The following is a 14,176-nucleotide window of genomic DNA, read 5'->3' on the forward strand; positions in this document are numbered from 1 at the left end:
GAACGGGGGAGGGGCAGAGAGAGAGGGAGACACAGAATCGGAAACAGGCTCCAGGCTCCGAGCCATCAGCCCAGAGCCCGACACGGGGCTCGAAGCCCAGGTCACTTTTTAATGTCAAAGCTACAGAGGTACTTCTGGACCCTGTGCTATCTGCCACCACTTGCTGCCTGCATCACCCCAATTTTTTCCCTGAAGTCTAGAATTGATTGAGCATTTATAATGCAGTCTATCCACTCTGTACTGAGATTTATTGTTTACTTTACTTATTCCCTCACTGACTAGAGGGCAGGAATCTGGGAACCTTCCCTCTCTTTCACCCAAGTATCTAAGACTTATTTGTGTTATAAATGAGTAATTGCCAGTCACCAACTTCCCTCCACTGAAACAAAAACGCTCACCATTATAAGCTCATGTTCTGAACTCGATGCCCTCTCCTTAAATGTTTGAGGAGCGAATGGTATGATTTCAACAGCAGTATGAATCCCTGAAGTAAACAAAAGGTTTTTATGCCTCTTTACTGAAATGTTTTCTTTTAAATGTAGATATAAACTTAGGGTAAGACTGCAGAGTGTGCCATTAGAGCTCAAGAGAGAAGTCCCTGACTCATGCAGATTGAGCTTTAGGTATGTTCCCAGGAATGCTTGGATTCCCAGAGGCAGGGAGAGCCCGTATTTCAGCAGGATTATCTCAGCAACACAGTACATGCTCATGAGCTTAAAGCTTAATTACAAATAAGATGTCATTGTCTCTCTGTCATTAGCCACGCCCTTCCTGGCCTGGACTTGTGGACCACATGAAGGCCCACGCAAAGAGTGATACATGCTAGGGGGAGGGGGCAGGGAGGACACTTAACCTTGATCTCTAAAGCAACTTTGCCAGGAGATATTAGATAGAAAGAAAATATTCATCATATCCGATATTTCAAAATACAGACAGTTGGGTGAGATATTTTTCCAGTTGATTCTGCCTTTAGCTCAACAATCTTGGCCCCTTCCCTGGCCAAAATCTTACCCCATCTTATGGGATCCAGTTTGATTCAAATGACCCTTTTACCATAAACCCTGTTCTTTCTCTTCCTGGAAGGAATCTTTCTTCTTTGGAATCCCATAATGCCTCATCTGTCAACATGGTGGTGTTTTTTACTTTCAGCCTTGTGTTATCATTATTTCCACATAGGCCTACCTGCTTCCAGAGCCTGGCAAACAGTACATGTGTGTTGAGTTTAATGGATTAGCTGTTTTTACCTGGACACCTGAGATCCTGCAATTTAATTTCACACTTTCAGGTTGAACATCTACGATATGTAACGTGCCCTAATTGTGAGCATGCTCCCTCGCTCCATTTATTAGTTTATAGTTTTCCCCCAAACGTTTTTAAGAAGGAGAACAGTAATTAATGTTTATCTACATAATACAGTGTGTCTTAATGTCCAGATTTTAGAGGTTTCTCAAGTAAGAGAGGAATTCAAATGGAATAACTGTCTGGTTTTTCTGAACACAATTATATCTGTTCAAGAAAATCTAGAAGGAAAAATACCCTCCGGTTTTGCAGAGAATATGTGAAGACTTTCTGCTCATACGTGTCTTAAAGATGTTTTTCATAAACTAAGCTGAGCATTTTCGGGTGGGTGTCACAGTCCCATGTGCTGCTGTCAATCCAAAGATCTTCAAAGCCTAATCTATCTTCAAAGCTTGTATCTATCACATGGAGGAAATGTAGACCAGTGGTGGTGCCTCCATTCTAGAACATTCCATCTTTATCGTTTCCATATTGGAATGATTTGAGTAGCTGGATTCTGGAAATGACTCTAGTTGAAATGCTAAAGTATTAACCTGCTGCGCGGAGTCCCTTTTGTTTCTTTTTTTGCCTATGCCACTTGCCAATTTTAACAGCTACAGCAGATTTTACTATTTAAACAGAACCAGATGGAACTCCAGTTCAAAGAACATAGCAGAATTAAATATTACTTTTTTAATTAGTTGTTTCTGATTTATACCCAAAAAAATTAACATGAGATAGAAAGAATGTGCAATAAATTCAGACACAAAGGAACCCACTTAAGCATTATCTCTCTTTATTAGCCAAAAAAAGACAAAGGTCTGCCCTTGTTTAGGGACGTGGTTTTTCTTGCCCCTTTCCTTGTTCTTATGCTGGAAGTATAGTGGCAAGTCAGGGAAACCAGGCTTTCCATTGCGTTTCTGCTGTGACATCCTTATCTAGTGTTATTCCAACTGGCTGGCTCAAGTCTTCCGATAGAAGAATTCATCTGTTCATTCATGTAGGATTGTTGTACTATTGGAGTTTTGTTATAACCAGTAGTTTGTTTCCACCCAAGAAAAATGCTTTCCTTTAATTTAGCTATGGGAGAGAAAAGAGAGAGAGATTAATACAGGCAATTAAGACCAGAAAAGAAAATAGGTAAGGTTCTTCCCGCCTTGCACTTTTCTCATACTTGGATATTTTTACTCTTTACCAGAATTTTAAAAATATTTCCTCATTATCTTTTGCTTAGAACAATCCATCCCTACCATCTTATTTTTCAACAGCATAACTGAGTCACTTGCAAAGTTTTGCTTTCTGGTAGCCTGTGTAAATTTTAAACCCACAGTCAAGGTAATCATAAATGGTTTCATATTTTCTATGATTATACAAAAATGTAATTTTTAAAAAGAATGATCAGATTTCATTATTCTTGACAAAGCAATTCTTTCAATACTTATCAAGTCTTTGCAATACAGATGGTGCAACAGCATGGGTGAGTGTTTGTACATGGGCCACGGATCTCCTCTGGGTAAGTCCTGGCCCAGTCACTGGTGAGCTCTGTGACTCTGGGCAAGGTCCACCCACCAGTTAGTTCCTCAGTTGCTTTGCCCATAAAATCTTCCATGTGTGACTATTGAGAATTCAAAGAGATAATCTTGTAAATTTAGCCCTTAATAAATGCCTGATACATAGGGACTGCCCTGTGGTTTTCCTGTTAATATAGTAACTTCAGCCGTAAGTATATTTTTTATGTAATACAATAATAGTGAAAAAAACACATAAAGAGATAGAGAATTATATCACTGGCTATAAAGTGGTTATATTCCAGTTGGTAACTATACAAAGTCCAAGATGCTAGGTTAAGGAATGCAATGATCAGATGCTTGAATTAAGCCCTCAGATCCCAGAACAGCATTGATGTTCAAATGACCAGGCTCTATCAGAAAACATGTGTGTTATCTAAGGAAATGAGACAATTACTTAAAAAATATTTTCTTTAGCTTGTGGTATCTAGTGATGAATTAAACAGCTCTTTGAGTCATCAGAGATGCTTTAAAAAAAAAACCCAACACACTCTCCCCCTGCTTCAAAGTATTTTTCCTGTTTTTAATCAGACTTCAGTTCTTTGTCCTTTATTTTTTCAGGCTCTTGTATTGACCTGCTATGGGAATGTTAGAAGCTGGTAAACGCTTCCTTACCAATGCTACCTCAATGGGCAGTATTTTATTGAGCAAGACAGATTTTCATTTTAGAAATGAGGCTTTCCACATTATGACATTACCAATGGCTGGTTATGTATTATAGAAAGCAACGATATTCATTTCATGGCTCGGAGGCTGCATGCTGGTGTTTAAACGGCAGTTTGCAAAGGTTTGCTACGTGATTTACTACACAATGCTAAGATGTGTGCTTTGTCCAAAAGTGATTCCCAGTAAAATGTGTGCCTCTCCTGGCTTCTCTTTATCTGGGGAATGTGTTTCCTGCCATTACTAAGACAATGCCATGGCCATAAAGTGCATGTGGATTATACCTGTAGACATCTTACAACAAACGTTGAGTCAGGATCATGGTCAGGATCTATGCAGTAGGGAGTCCTCACCCCACAGGTGCTGCTAGCTCTCTACCCCCTGCCCCCCCAGAAGTGGATGAGGACAGGATTTTACTATTGCACCTCTCCCCAAACCCGAAATGAAAATTGGGCTTTCCTCTTCTGTATCTGCTGTCTGACAATATTTTCTCTTTGAGGATAGAGCACAGTGAAAGTAAGATGTGGGTAGACATTCTACTAGCAGTGTTAGAATTTATATTTATATTTATATTTATATTTATATTTATATTTATATTTATATTTATATTGGAAACAGGATATATTGGGTAAGCTATTGTAAGCTAACTCAGAGAGTGGCCGACAGAACTCAAAAGTAGCGTGCTAGACTTCTGCAAAATAGTCTACATACTACCAGATAAGTACCAGATGTTTATGTGCATCACACACACAGAGTGAAACATTCAACAATTTTAGCGAATGCATTGATGCTTGGCTCCATGCATACCCGTCCCACCATCACACCCCCTTACCATCACCCTTAATGTCAAACAGAAGTGCATCAAACTCAGATGTAAAATCACATCCATCTTCCAATTAAAAATAAAGCAGCTGTGAAATAATGATATTCTTTCAAAATAAGAAGATAGTGATTGGAACAGAGCTGATTGGATTTAGGGAAAGCAGGTTACTTAATTATGGTTATTGTGTGAATGAGTTTTTATGGAAAGAAAGGAATTATTGTTCAGGATGATGAACCCTCCAAAACACAGAGGGGTGGCTTTATGTAAAACTATTCTGGGGTTATATCTTTGTCTTTCCAGCTGCCTGTCTTGGGTCACCAATCTTGTCTATTATGATGTGAGGTTGGTAAGAGCTCATCATAATTCAAAAAGCTAAACCAGCAAGAGGACGGCCAGTGGCTGATTTGGAAAGGTTTTCGTGAAAACTATTTATTTTGGCTTGAAAATGACCGGAGCACAATACTCTTTAAAGAGCCATACACTTCTTAACAAATAATGTCTATAGTGGTGAGGGAGGCACAGTAAGTTGTTTAGGGTCCATTTATTTCATTCATTCATTTCCTCCTGCTTACCTCTGCACTTCCTGCTCCTCCTTCTCACCAGAACATTCCTTTCTTTTGTGCCCATTTGTCCACTTCTACTGGGTACCCTTCAATACCCATCTTAGACATCAAAGTCTGCAGTGAAATGTCTGCAGTGCCCCAACTTCCAATTCTCTGGGTAAAATTTTACTCCTTCCCCTGTGCTGGATCACATTTCACGTGTATTGATTGCCCCATTCTATCATCATGTGTTTGTGTTTCCAACACTCTGACTGCTCTTTATATCCTCACCACTTGATACAGAACTTAAAAGATGAGTGGTATTAAGTGTTCACTGAATAAATGTCAGTTAGGTTGAATAAAAATGTTCACAGGTTGAACAGACCATGCTACAACCATACTGTGGAACACCATGAAGCCATTGAAAATACTTTGGGCAAAAACTTCTATCCATAAAACTAAACAAAAAGCAGGTCATCAGACATAGACTTAATATGACCTCATTTTTTCTGATACTAATAAAACATACAACACAACATTCACATATAGTTTGCATAGGAAAGAATACTCTGGAAGGCTATTATTAGTGGCTTTCTCCTAATGTTGGTCTTATAGAGATTTTATTTTCTTCTTTAATCTTTTCTGCAGCTTATACATTTTCAATAGACATCTATTCCTTTTCTATATAGAAAAGCAGATGTCCCTTGCAAGAAATCCTAAAAGTCTGTATGGAAGTAGAGCAAAGACGCAACCTGATGGGTTCGGTGGTGGAGACATGAGCTATCCCCCAAACATTGTGGGGGAAGAAGGTACTTCATTCTGTCTACTGGACTGAAAAGACGAAAGAGTCATTTGTTGTCAGAAAAGAGGAGAAGGTTATTTTAGGTCAAGAGAACTTCACGTGGCAAAACAGGGAAACAGAAAGGCTTATTTTGTGTTAGGAATAACAAATAATTTCACGTGGCTGGAAGGGATGGTTGGAGAGGGATAGATGCAGCAGGTAGGACTACAAAGGCCAATGGAGGCCAATGTCATGGTTAGCAGAGCTGGGTTCACCGGTGGGAATGGTGTAAACACCCAGGCTTTAGGCAGTGAGTCCTTCTGAGTCTCCTGACACAGACACAGGAAGTGTGCCCAGCAGGGCTTCTGAGGCTGATGGTTTTGCTTCTCTCCCAAACCCAGTGAGTCACTCCAGGGTTGTTGTTAGGGCATTCCTCAAAAATACCTAGGAAGAAGGACTTGAAAGAACACCCCTGGTGTTGCCCATGAGAATTCCCGCAGTGATAGGGAGGCTGTGTCTTGGTAGAGTTCTGGCTACCATCCGGTTTTAATTGCAAAGGTTCAGGCCCCAGCCCTGATCATTTTGTGAGGTTGTCATTCATCCTTACTAAACCCAGTGGCAGTAATGTGAGGAAGAAAAATGAAATGAAATTTCAAGTATCCCAGTGCGGTATAAACAAGAGAATCTGCAGAGTTTTAAAGCACAGCAGGAAATTTTATGCAATTACAAGAGGAGGTTGCTAATGCATTTCATTGCTGTTGAGAAAAGAAAATATTTTTTTCTTTTTTACAAGTGATTCGTGTACATGTTTTAGGGCCTTTCTATCTGGGACCTTGGACATTTCCCCTGTTGGATACCCAGTTAATTCCAGTCTGTTGCTCCTTCCTTTAAGTCAGTTGTTTCTAATGCCTAGGGTTCTTCCAGTTGACAACCAATTAAATTCTCTCCTACCTGGTAACCAAATTTTACCCTAAAAACAAAGTTTAAAAATTAGGAAAAGGACAGCCAGGGAATGAAGTACTAGAGTTATTTCAAATCAGCCTAAGCTGAATGTGCACTCTTGAGAATTTAATCATTTCCAAACTGAAGAGCCATTTGTAAGTTTGACAGGAAGAGTTTATTTAAATAGCTCTGCTTCATGCTCCCTTGGACGTCAAGACTTGAAGGGCCCTTCAGCTTGAAAGTGGATATGGCATTGGGCATGACTCAATGGATAGTCAGTAAAGCACTAAGTGTTCTGAGAGCATTTGAAAACAGTTGAAATTGTTGAGTGCAACCATGTCCAGAGTGCCCATTAACTTTCAGATTGCAGCGTTAGGAAATCAGAGAGTTTTTGCGGCAACTTAAAATCACCTGATTATTTGTCTGGAATAGAGTTAGATTTAGGGTTGCCAGAACATCCAGTTAAATCTGAATTTCAAGTAAACAATGGACCAGTTGTTCATATGTCCCAAATATTGCATGGGACGTACATGTACTAAAAACATTTGTTGTTTCTCTGAAATTCAAATTTAACCTAACAGTCTATATTTTTATTTGCTAAATCTGGCAAACGTGGATTTGCCTCCTTTTTTTCAGCTTTGTATACAAATTCATACAAAGTATTATAGTTCACTTGTGAAAAAAACTCAAATTTCAGAAAAAAATTCAAATAGCAAGTATAGGCACTTGATAAAAATGTGTTGGGTAAATATTTATTTGTTAAAATTAAAGCATCTACCATTATCCAAAAATATTAATTTCTATTAAAGTCTTGCTCATTTTTTCTCTTAAATCTGGTAATAGCAACCAGAGCATAGACTTTACATCTTTAAAATCAGGTAAATGAGGGGCACCTGGGTGGCTCAGTCGGTTGGGTGTCCGACTTCAGCTCAGGTCATGATCTCACAGTCTGTGGGTTCGAGCCCCACGTCAGGCTCTGTTCTAACAGCTCAGAGCCTAGAGCCTCTTTCAGATTCTGTGTCTCCCTCTCTCTCTGACCCTCCCCCGTTCATGTTCTGTCTCTCTCTGTCTCAAAAATAAATAAACGTTAAAAAAAATTTAAATCAGGTAAATGAGACAAAGATGGTTTTACATTGAATGGTATCCTCTTCCTTTCTAGATGAAGTCTCCTATTATTGAATTGTGTGACTTCAACTTGGCTTTTATGAGCTAGTAACACAGCTGTTTTTCCTGGATTTAACTTTGTGTTCAGTTTTGAAGTGAATTGGCAACATGTTGATTTAACTACTCTAAGGGCCTTCAGGAAAAAGCAATTCATGAAAGACAATAGTCATTATTCATGAGGCTGACTGTACATAAAATGGAAATTCTTTAGGTGTCCATGGCCTATAGGACTGGAGGGTTAATTGAAATTTTGTTTTCTGAAAATTGGGTTGTCATGTAGTAAGTGGAAAGCAGGATTCAGAAGTTTTGGTGGTAGGTAGAGGATATACTGCAGGGGAGGGGGTTGTTTTCTTTTTCTTTTTCTTTTTCTTTTTTTTTTTTTTTTTTTTGGCTTTTGTTGCTATTTTCATTGGAAAATGGCATTCTCTTACCTAATAATGAATGTACTGTTGAAACATCTTGTTACTGTTAAGCAGTTGTGATGTGCAATTACTTTCTGTGTCCTTTAAAAAGTATTTGCCAGGGGTGCCTGGGTGGCTCAGTTGGTTGGGCATCCAACTCTTGACTTCAGCTCATGTTCTCATGGCTCATGGGTTCAAGCCCCACATCAGGCTCTGCACTGATGGTGTGGAGCCTGCTTGGGATTCTCTCTCTCCCTTTCTCTCTGCCCCTCCCCTGCTTGCACTCTATCTCTCTCTCTCCAGATAAATCAATAAACATTTTTTTTAAAAAACTTTCAAAAGCATTTGCCATATATTTGTATCATTTCTTTAAAGTATTTGCATTATACAGAAATACAGTAGAGGGTATGACAAATGGAGGAAAACAATTTTAAACAAATAATCAAATGTATCCCTAAAAGGAAACTGAAAACATTTCTAATCTATAGAAACAAGTAATGATTTTTGTTTTAAGATCATTCTTGGTTATTGGGGCACCTGGGTGGCTCAGTCAGTTAAGCGTCTGACTCTCAGTTTCAGCATGCGAGGTCATGATCTCGCAGTTTGGTGAGTTCAAGCCCCACATCAGGCTATGCGCTGACAGTGTGGAGCCTGTTTGGGATTCTCTCTCTCTCTTCCTCTCTCTCTCTGCCCCTCTCCTACTCACACTGACTCTCTCTTAAAATAAATAAATAAACTAAATTTGTTTTTAAAGATTATTCTTGGTTATTAATGATGGAAATAAGGGAAGTAAAAGAAAAAAAAAAAAAAAACACTGTAGTTGACCCTTACACAACATGGGTTTGAACTATCGGGGTACACTAAAAAGTGTATTTTTTATAGTATTGTACTGGAGGTGTATTTCCTTATGATTTCCTTAACATTTTCTTTTCTGCAACTTACTTTATTGTAAGCATACAGTATATAACACATGTAACATATAAACTATGTGTGTATCAATTATTTATATTATCTGTAAGGTTTCTGGTCAACAGTGGATTATTAGTAGTTAGGTTTTGGGGGAGTCAAAAGTTATACATTGATCTTCAACTATGGAGCAGGTCAGAGCCCCTAACCCCCCCTCGTTGTTCAAGGGTCAACAGTATTTTACTGGTCAACAGTGAACATGGAATCATAGGAAGTCAGAGTTGAAAGGGGCCTTCCAGGTTATCTAGCCCAACTCTTTTATTTAACAGACGAAGAACTAGAAATCTAAAGTCATTAAAGATGAAGTGATTTGTCCGAGGCCCAACAGCTAGCTAGTGGCAGAACCAATACTAGACATTTGAGGGCCCGATGCTTAGATCTTTGTCCCACCCACTCATATCACAGGGTCGCAGGAACAACCCAAGTCACTGCACACCTCTGCCAGGAAATCGTGGACCTTCAGGCTTTGGTCACCCTCTGTCATCACTGCTGTGATGCCTTCCAAGTAGCCCAACCTTCAGGGGTACGAGACAGGCTAGTGAGAGATGAAGACGAGGCTCCAATGTTGAGGAACTTCTCCACTGGAAACTTACAGTAGGAGCTTGTGAACTCTAGCCATTGTCACTTGGAGGCATCAGTCCTTCCCAGATGATGCCTTGGAATCCACTTGCCTCTTGAGCTGAACTGCAAGAGAGGCCATGGGAAGATATGGGGAAGGAAGAAATCTAAGGATGAAACAGATATCCTTACTTTGCCTTCCTGGTCTCCCCTCCATTCCAGATTATAAGTCTCTGGCCCATTCTCCAAACCACAGCACTCCTAGTGCTTTCAAAGTCCTCTTGTTTCTGTCTGGAAGGGGACAGATGCTGAAGAGTGATGAGAAATGGGAGCCCATTAGACCTGAGTTTTAGTCCAAGCCTCTCCAACATCCAATTTGCAAGTTTATCTTGTCTTTTCTAATTTTATCTTATCTTTTCTAATTGTAAAATAACACATACCAATGCATTGTTTGGAAAGAATTTTTAATCTCTTAGAAAATATAGCAAAATGATATTGAAACCAGTGTTCACTTTTGTACCAAGATCAAGCAATTGTGGTTGCAGCAGTCTCTTCCTGGAACTGCCAAACTCGGACAATTGCTGTCTTAATCCTAGCCATGCCTTTCTTTAGAAGGAATGAAATGGAGAAGATAGGGGATGTTGATGCCAGGTGGAAGTAGGACCTATAACTCTCAGGTGGCTGAAAACTGCACTGTGGAACCCACGGGAAAAGATGTTTCAGGTTATGATGGTGCAGGGTGAATGATTAACTAAGCTTGTATTGTTTTGCAGGTAGACTTGGGCCTTCTGCGCTTTGTCACTGCTGTCGGGACACAGGGAGCCATTTCAAAGGAAACCAAGAAGAAATACTATGTCAAGACTTACAGAATAGACATTAGCTCCAATGGGGAAGACTGGATCACCATAAAGGAAGGAAATAAACCTGTCGTAAGTTTCGCTGTCAGCCCCTCAACCAATTCAGTCTTTGAAACAGATGATCAATTTTTACTTGTTTGTTTGGGAGCTTTTTGTCTGGCCTGGTTTAGTTTGGGATTGATTTAAAATGAAAAGTGCAATTTGAGGTTTATATCTGACCAAGCAGTGGGGGTGGAGGGGTCTCATGTTCCCAGATCCAGAAGCCAAGAGGAAATTATACAGATGCTTCCTAGAAAAGTCAATACCAGCCAAATTAAGTGTTAGACTCAAGAATCACTTTAACCCTCCCGTGGGGACACTGAGCATGTATAGGATAAGCACTGTCTTTTTAGAACCTGAGGAGTTGTTCTGTTTTGCTTCCCTGTGTTTCTTCATTGTCTTTCATAGATTCCTTCTTTCTTCCTCTCAGTCATGGGCTGGTTTTAGAAAACTCCTTTTCATCTACCCTCTGTGGCTCACAAACTAATTTACAAGAGTGTTTGGCCGTTTATGTGAAAATGAATAGAAGAAAGGCAGTTCACAGTGTTCCCTCAGATCACACAAATGACATGATGTTACTTCCTCACTGCTCTTAACAAAAGAAGACACACCAACCATGCCCTGCCCTGGGTGCCCTACCCTAAATCATTTGGAACTGAGTTGTTTTTCTCAGCCTGCGTGTTTATTTGAAGTTATGCTTGCTCTGATTTACTCATCAAAAGATTTCTGAGATCTCATATTCACTGTTTCCCCAAAACTAAAAGCTTGCCCTGAAGGCCAAATAAAATGCACAGAAATGATAAGGATAGTAGCAAAGATCCAGGTAACTTGAAATTCAGGATTTGGGAAGAGGCCAATTAACATGTCCTTGTCTCTGTTTTGAGCATGCATGGCCTGATTTTCTCCTTCTGGGTCTGGAGCTAAGAAGAGCCATAGTGTGAAGTGAGAGAACTGTTAATTCCTTTTGATTAGCTGCAAAGCCCCCACTCTTATTTAGGGCAGACAAAATGAAAGTAGATATATAGACAGTTGCCCTGTGGGAGGGAAGGTCTATGAACAGCAAGTTCAAGGCCACTGACTAGCCCTGGAGGACATGGAACCAGTCCTCCATCTGGGGAAGAAAAATCCTCACAGCCAACATTTGTGAAGCTTTAGCAAGTAAAATTTGACCCTAAGTTTCATGACTTAATCTTGACATATTTTTGAAGACATGCTTTAATTTCAAACAAACAAACAAACAAACAAACAAGATACTAATGCCCAGGACACAGCAAGGAGAGTAAGGAGAACTGACCTCAGGCCTTCAGGCCATTTCTTTAAAACATGAGTGCTACTTCTCCACGGTGTCCTCGTCAGCCGCTGGCCATCAGTCATTGGGATGGCCCAGAAGGGGCTGTCCGAGAGCACACACCAGGTTCTGAGGGGGTGTCTGACAATGCACAGGGCTCACTCTAGGTCCACTACCGGGAACATCCTGGCACATGGAAGGGCTTCCAGAGTGGGAGGCAGAAAGAATAAAGAAGGATTCAGCAAAGATATAGGTGCGATATCCATCTGAGCACTTTTATTGAACCTAAATGCAAGCCAGACGTCCACCTGGCGTCCAGTTATTGTTGTCCACCCTCCTTTCCCTTTACTTTGCGGCCTCTCAGACACTGACCCCTACCCCCTTCCCTGCTTTCTTAGCCAATGACAAGGCCAGCAGCCCTCTTTATGTTGAGTGGAATGTATGTACCTCCATGGTTTTCAGCAAATGTGAAGTCCCCTCAGTGTGAGCCAGAGTTCACCCCCAGCCTGTGCCGGGGCATGCAGTGCTCTTAACTGACTGTCAGGCTCTCCCTGAAGTGGACTTGTTGACCCTTCAAGCGTTATATGGCTTGGGACTCTGCTTCCTCTGGCAGCTGCCCATTCTTCTCTGTCACACAAAAATGCTCCCACACAGATTGTTTCCAAGAGAGATTTGCTGAAGTAGGACAGAAATCCAAAGGCCATCACAGGCGAGGATAAATTATGATATTAAACCATCTCTGGAGAGGGATCAGGCTAACGGCCAACTTTGTAAAGCATTTGACCACCTTCAGTCACACAGGCCACTTAAGCTAAATGAAGTAAAAACATCAGCTCGACCTTTAGAAGTCCTTTCTCCCAGGGGAAGAACAAGTCTTGGGAAATTGTGGTTCTCCTCTGAGAACTTACCTGGAAACGTGGGGAGGAATCTCCAGGCCTCCAATGGGCTCAGTAATGCTCAAGTGACACAACATAATAGGAATATGGTGTGGCTGTGTAAGAAGCAGAGCACTAGCTGATTTACTTTGACACGGGATATCCCCAGTTCAGGGCCAAAGTGAAAGACAGGGAAGTAGAGGTTTTCAGTTCCTCCTGAGGTGGGTCTAGTGCCGGATGTTCCAGCATGGAACCTGCTGAAGAACACAGCAGTGGAGCCACGCCCAGGAAGAGTAGTCCCGACACATCCTTGTGGGAAACTCATTCATGACTGGCACTTACTACATTTGCAGTTACAAGCCTCATCTTTCTTAAAATAAAATGGCTCATTTTTAAAACTAGAAGCAGGAGCCCTGGAAAAGCTGATTTCCAGTTACATATCATTTATAACTCAGTGTTGATTTTGACCACTAAAACATAATTTTACCAAAATCCAAAAAAGATGAAAGATCATTACTTAGTTGGTGTCAGGGATAAAGTTTCCCATCAAGAAATGGAGTTAAAAGAGGGGAAGCTACTTGACACAGTGCTGTAGCTGGGAATACAACCTAGAATTTTCAAAAAGCCAAACCCTATGGGGGCACCTGGGTAACTCGGTTGGTTAAGCATCTGACTTCAGCTCAGGTCATGATTTCACAGTTCGTGGGTTTGAGCCCCATGTTGGGCTTTGTGCAGACAGCTCAAAACTTGGAGCCTGCTTCAGGGCCTGTGTGTGTCTCTCTCTCCCCACTTCCCCGCTTGTGCTCTGTCTCTCATGAATAAATGTTAAAAAAAAATTTTTTTTTTTTTTAAAGCCAGACCCTACACTGAACTCAAAAAGTACTCCTTCTGGGGGTTCCTGGGAAAGTAAAATAGAGTGAGTTCCCATGCACCATCTATAGTATTATGTAGGTCCTTATGATAAAGTTAATAATTTCCAACTTTTTTGGATAGCCTTTTTTAGGTAGCCTTTAACAAATGTTGTCTTCGTAATAGTGCTTTTGGAGTCTCTAGGATCTCAGAAAATTGAATGGATGATTAGGACAACATTCTACATTACACGTGATTTCTTCTGATTGCCATCATTTGAAAAAAAAACATGACAAATTACTAATGCCACCTCAACCTTTGATGGGCAATGCTGAAATTATAAATAATTTTTATAGGCATTTGTGGAAACATATTTTTGTATTTGTCTTAAATCTGAAGAGTCTGTCATTAAAGGACCCTTTCTTTTTCTATATAGATCTTTCAGGGAAACACCAACCCCACAGATGTTGTGTTTGGAGTTTTCCCTAAACCACTAATAACTCGATTTGTCCGAATCAAACCGGTGACTTGGGAAACTGGCATATCTATGAGGTTTGAAGTCTATGGCTGCAAGATAACAGG

General features: G+C 40.4%; 1 protein-coding gene across 4 annotated transcripts in view; it reads left to right on the plus strand.

The window, feature by feature from the left end:
* Positions 1-14,176, plus strand: part of NRP1 (neuropilin 1) — a 138,120-nt gene that overhangs the window by 85,959 nt on the left and 37,985 nt on the right. For all 4 annotated transcript variants that reach the window (XM_086714608.1, XM_086714610.1, XM_086714611.1 and 1 more), the window contains exons 7-8: positions 10,460-10,615; positions 14,031-14,175. In XM_086714608.1, coding sequence (XP_086570734.1) covers positions 10,460-10,615; positions 14,031-14,175 — 301 coding nt within the window. The remainder of the gene's footprint in view (positions 1-10,459; positions 10,616-14,030; position 14,176) is intronic.

The sequence above is a fragment of the Puma concolor genome, chromosome B4 (genome assembly GCF_028749965.1).
Source record: "Puma concolor isolate L17-30 chromosome B4, mPumCon1.1.hap2, whole genome shotgun sequence".
NCBI lineage: Eukaryota > Metazoa > Chordata > Mammalia > Carnivora > Felidae > Puma > Puma concolor.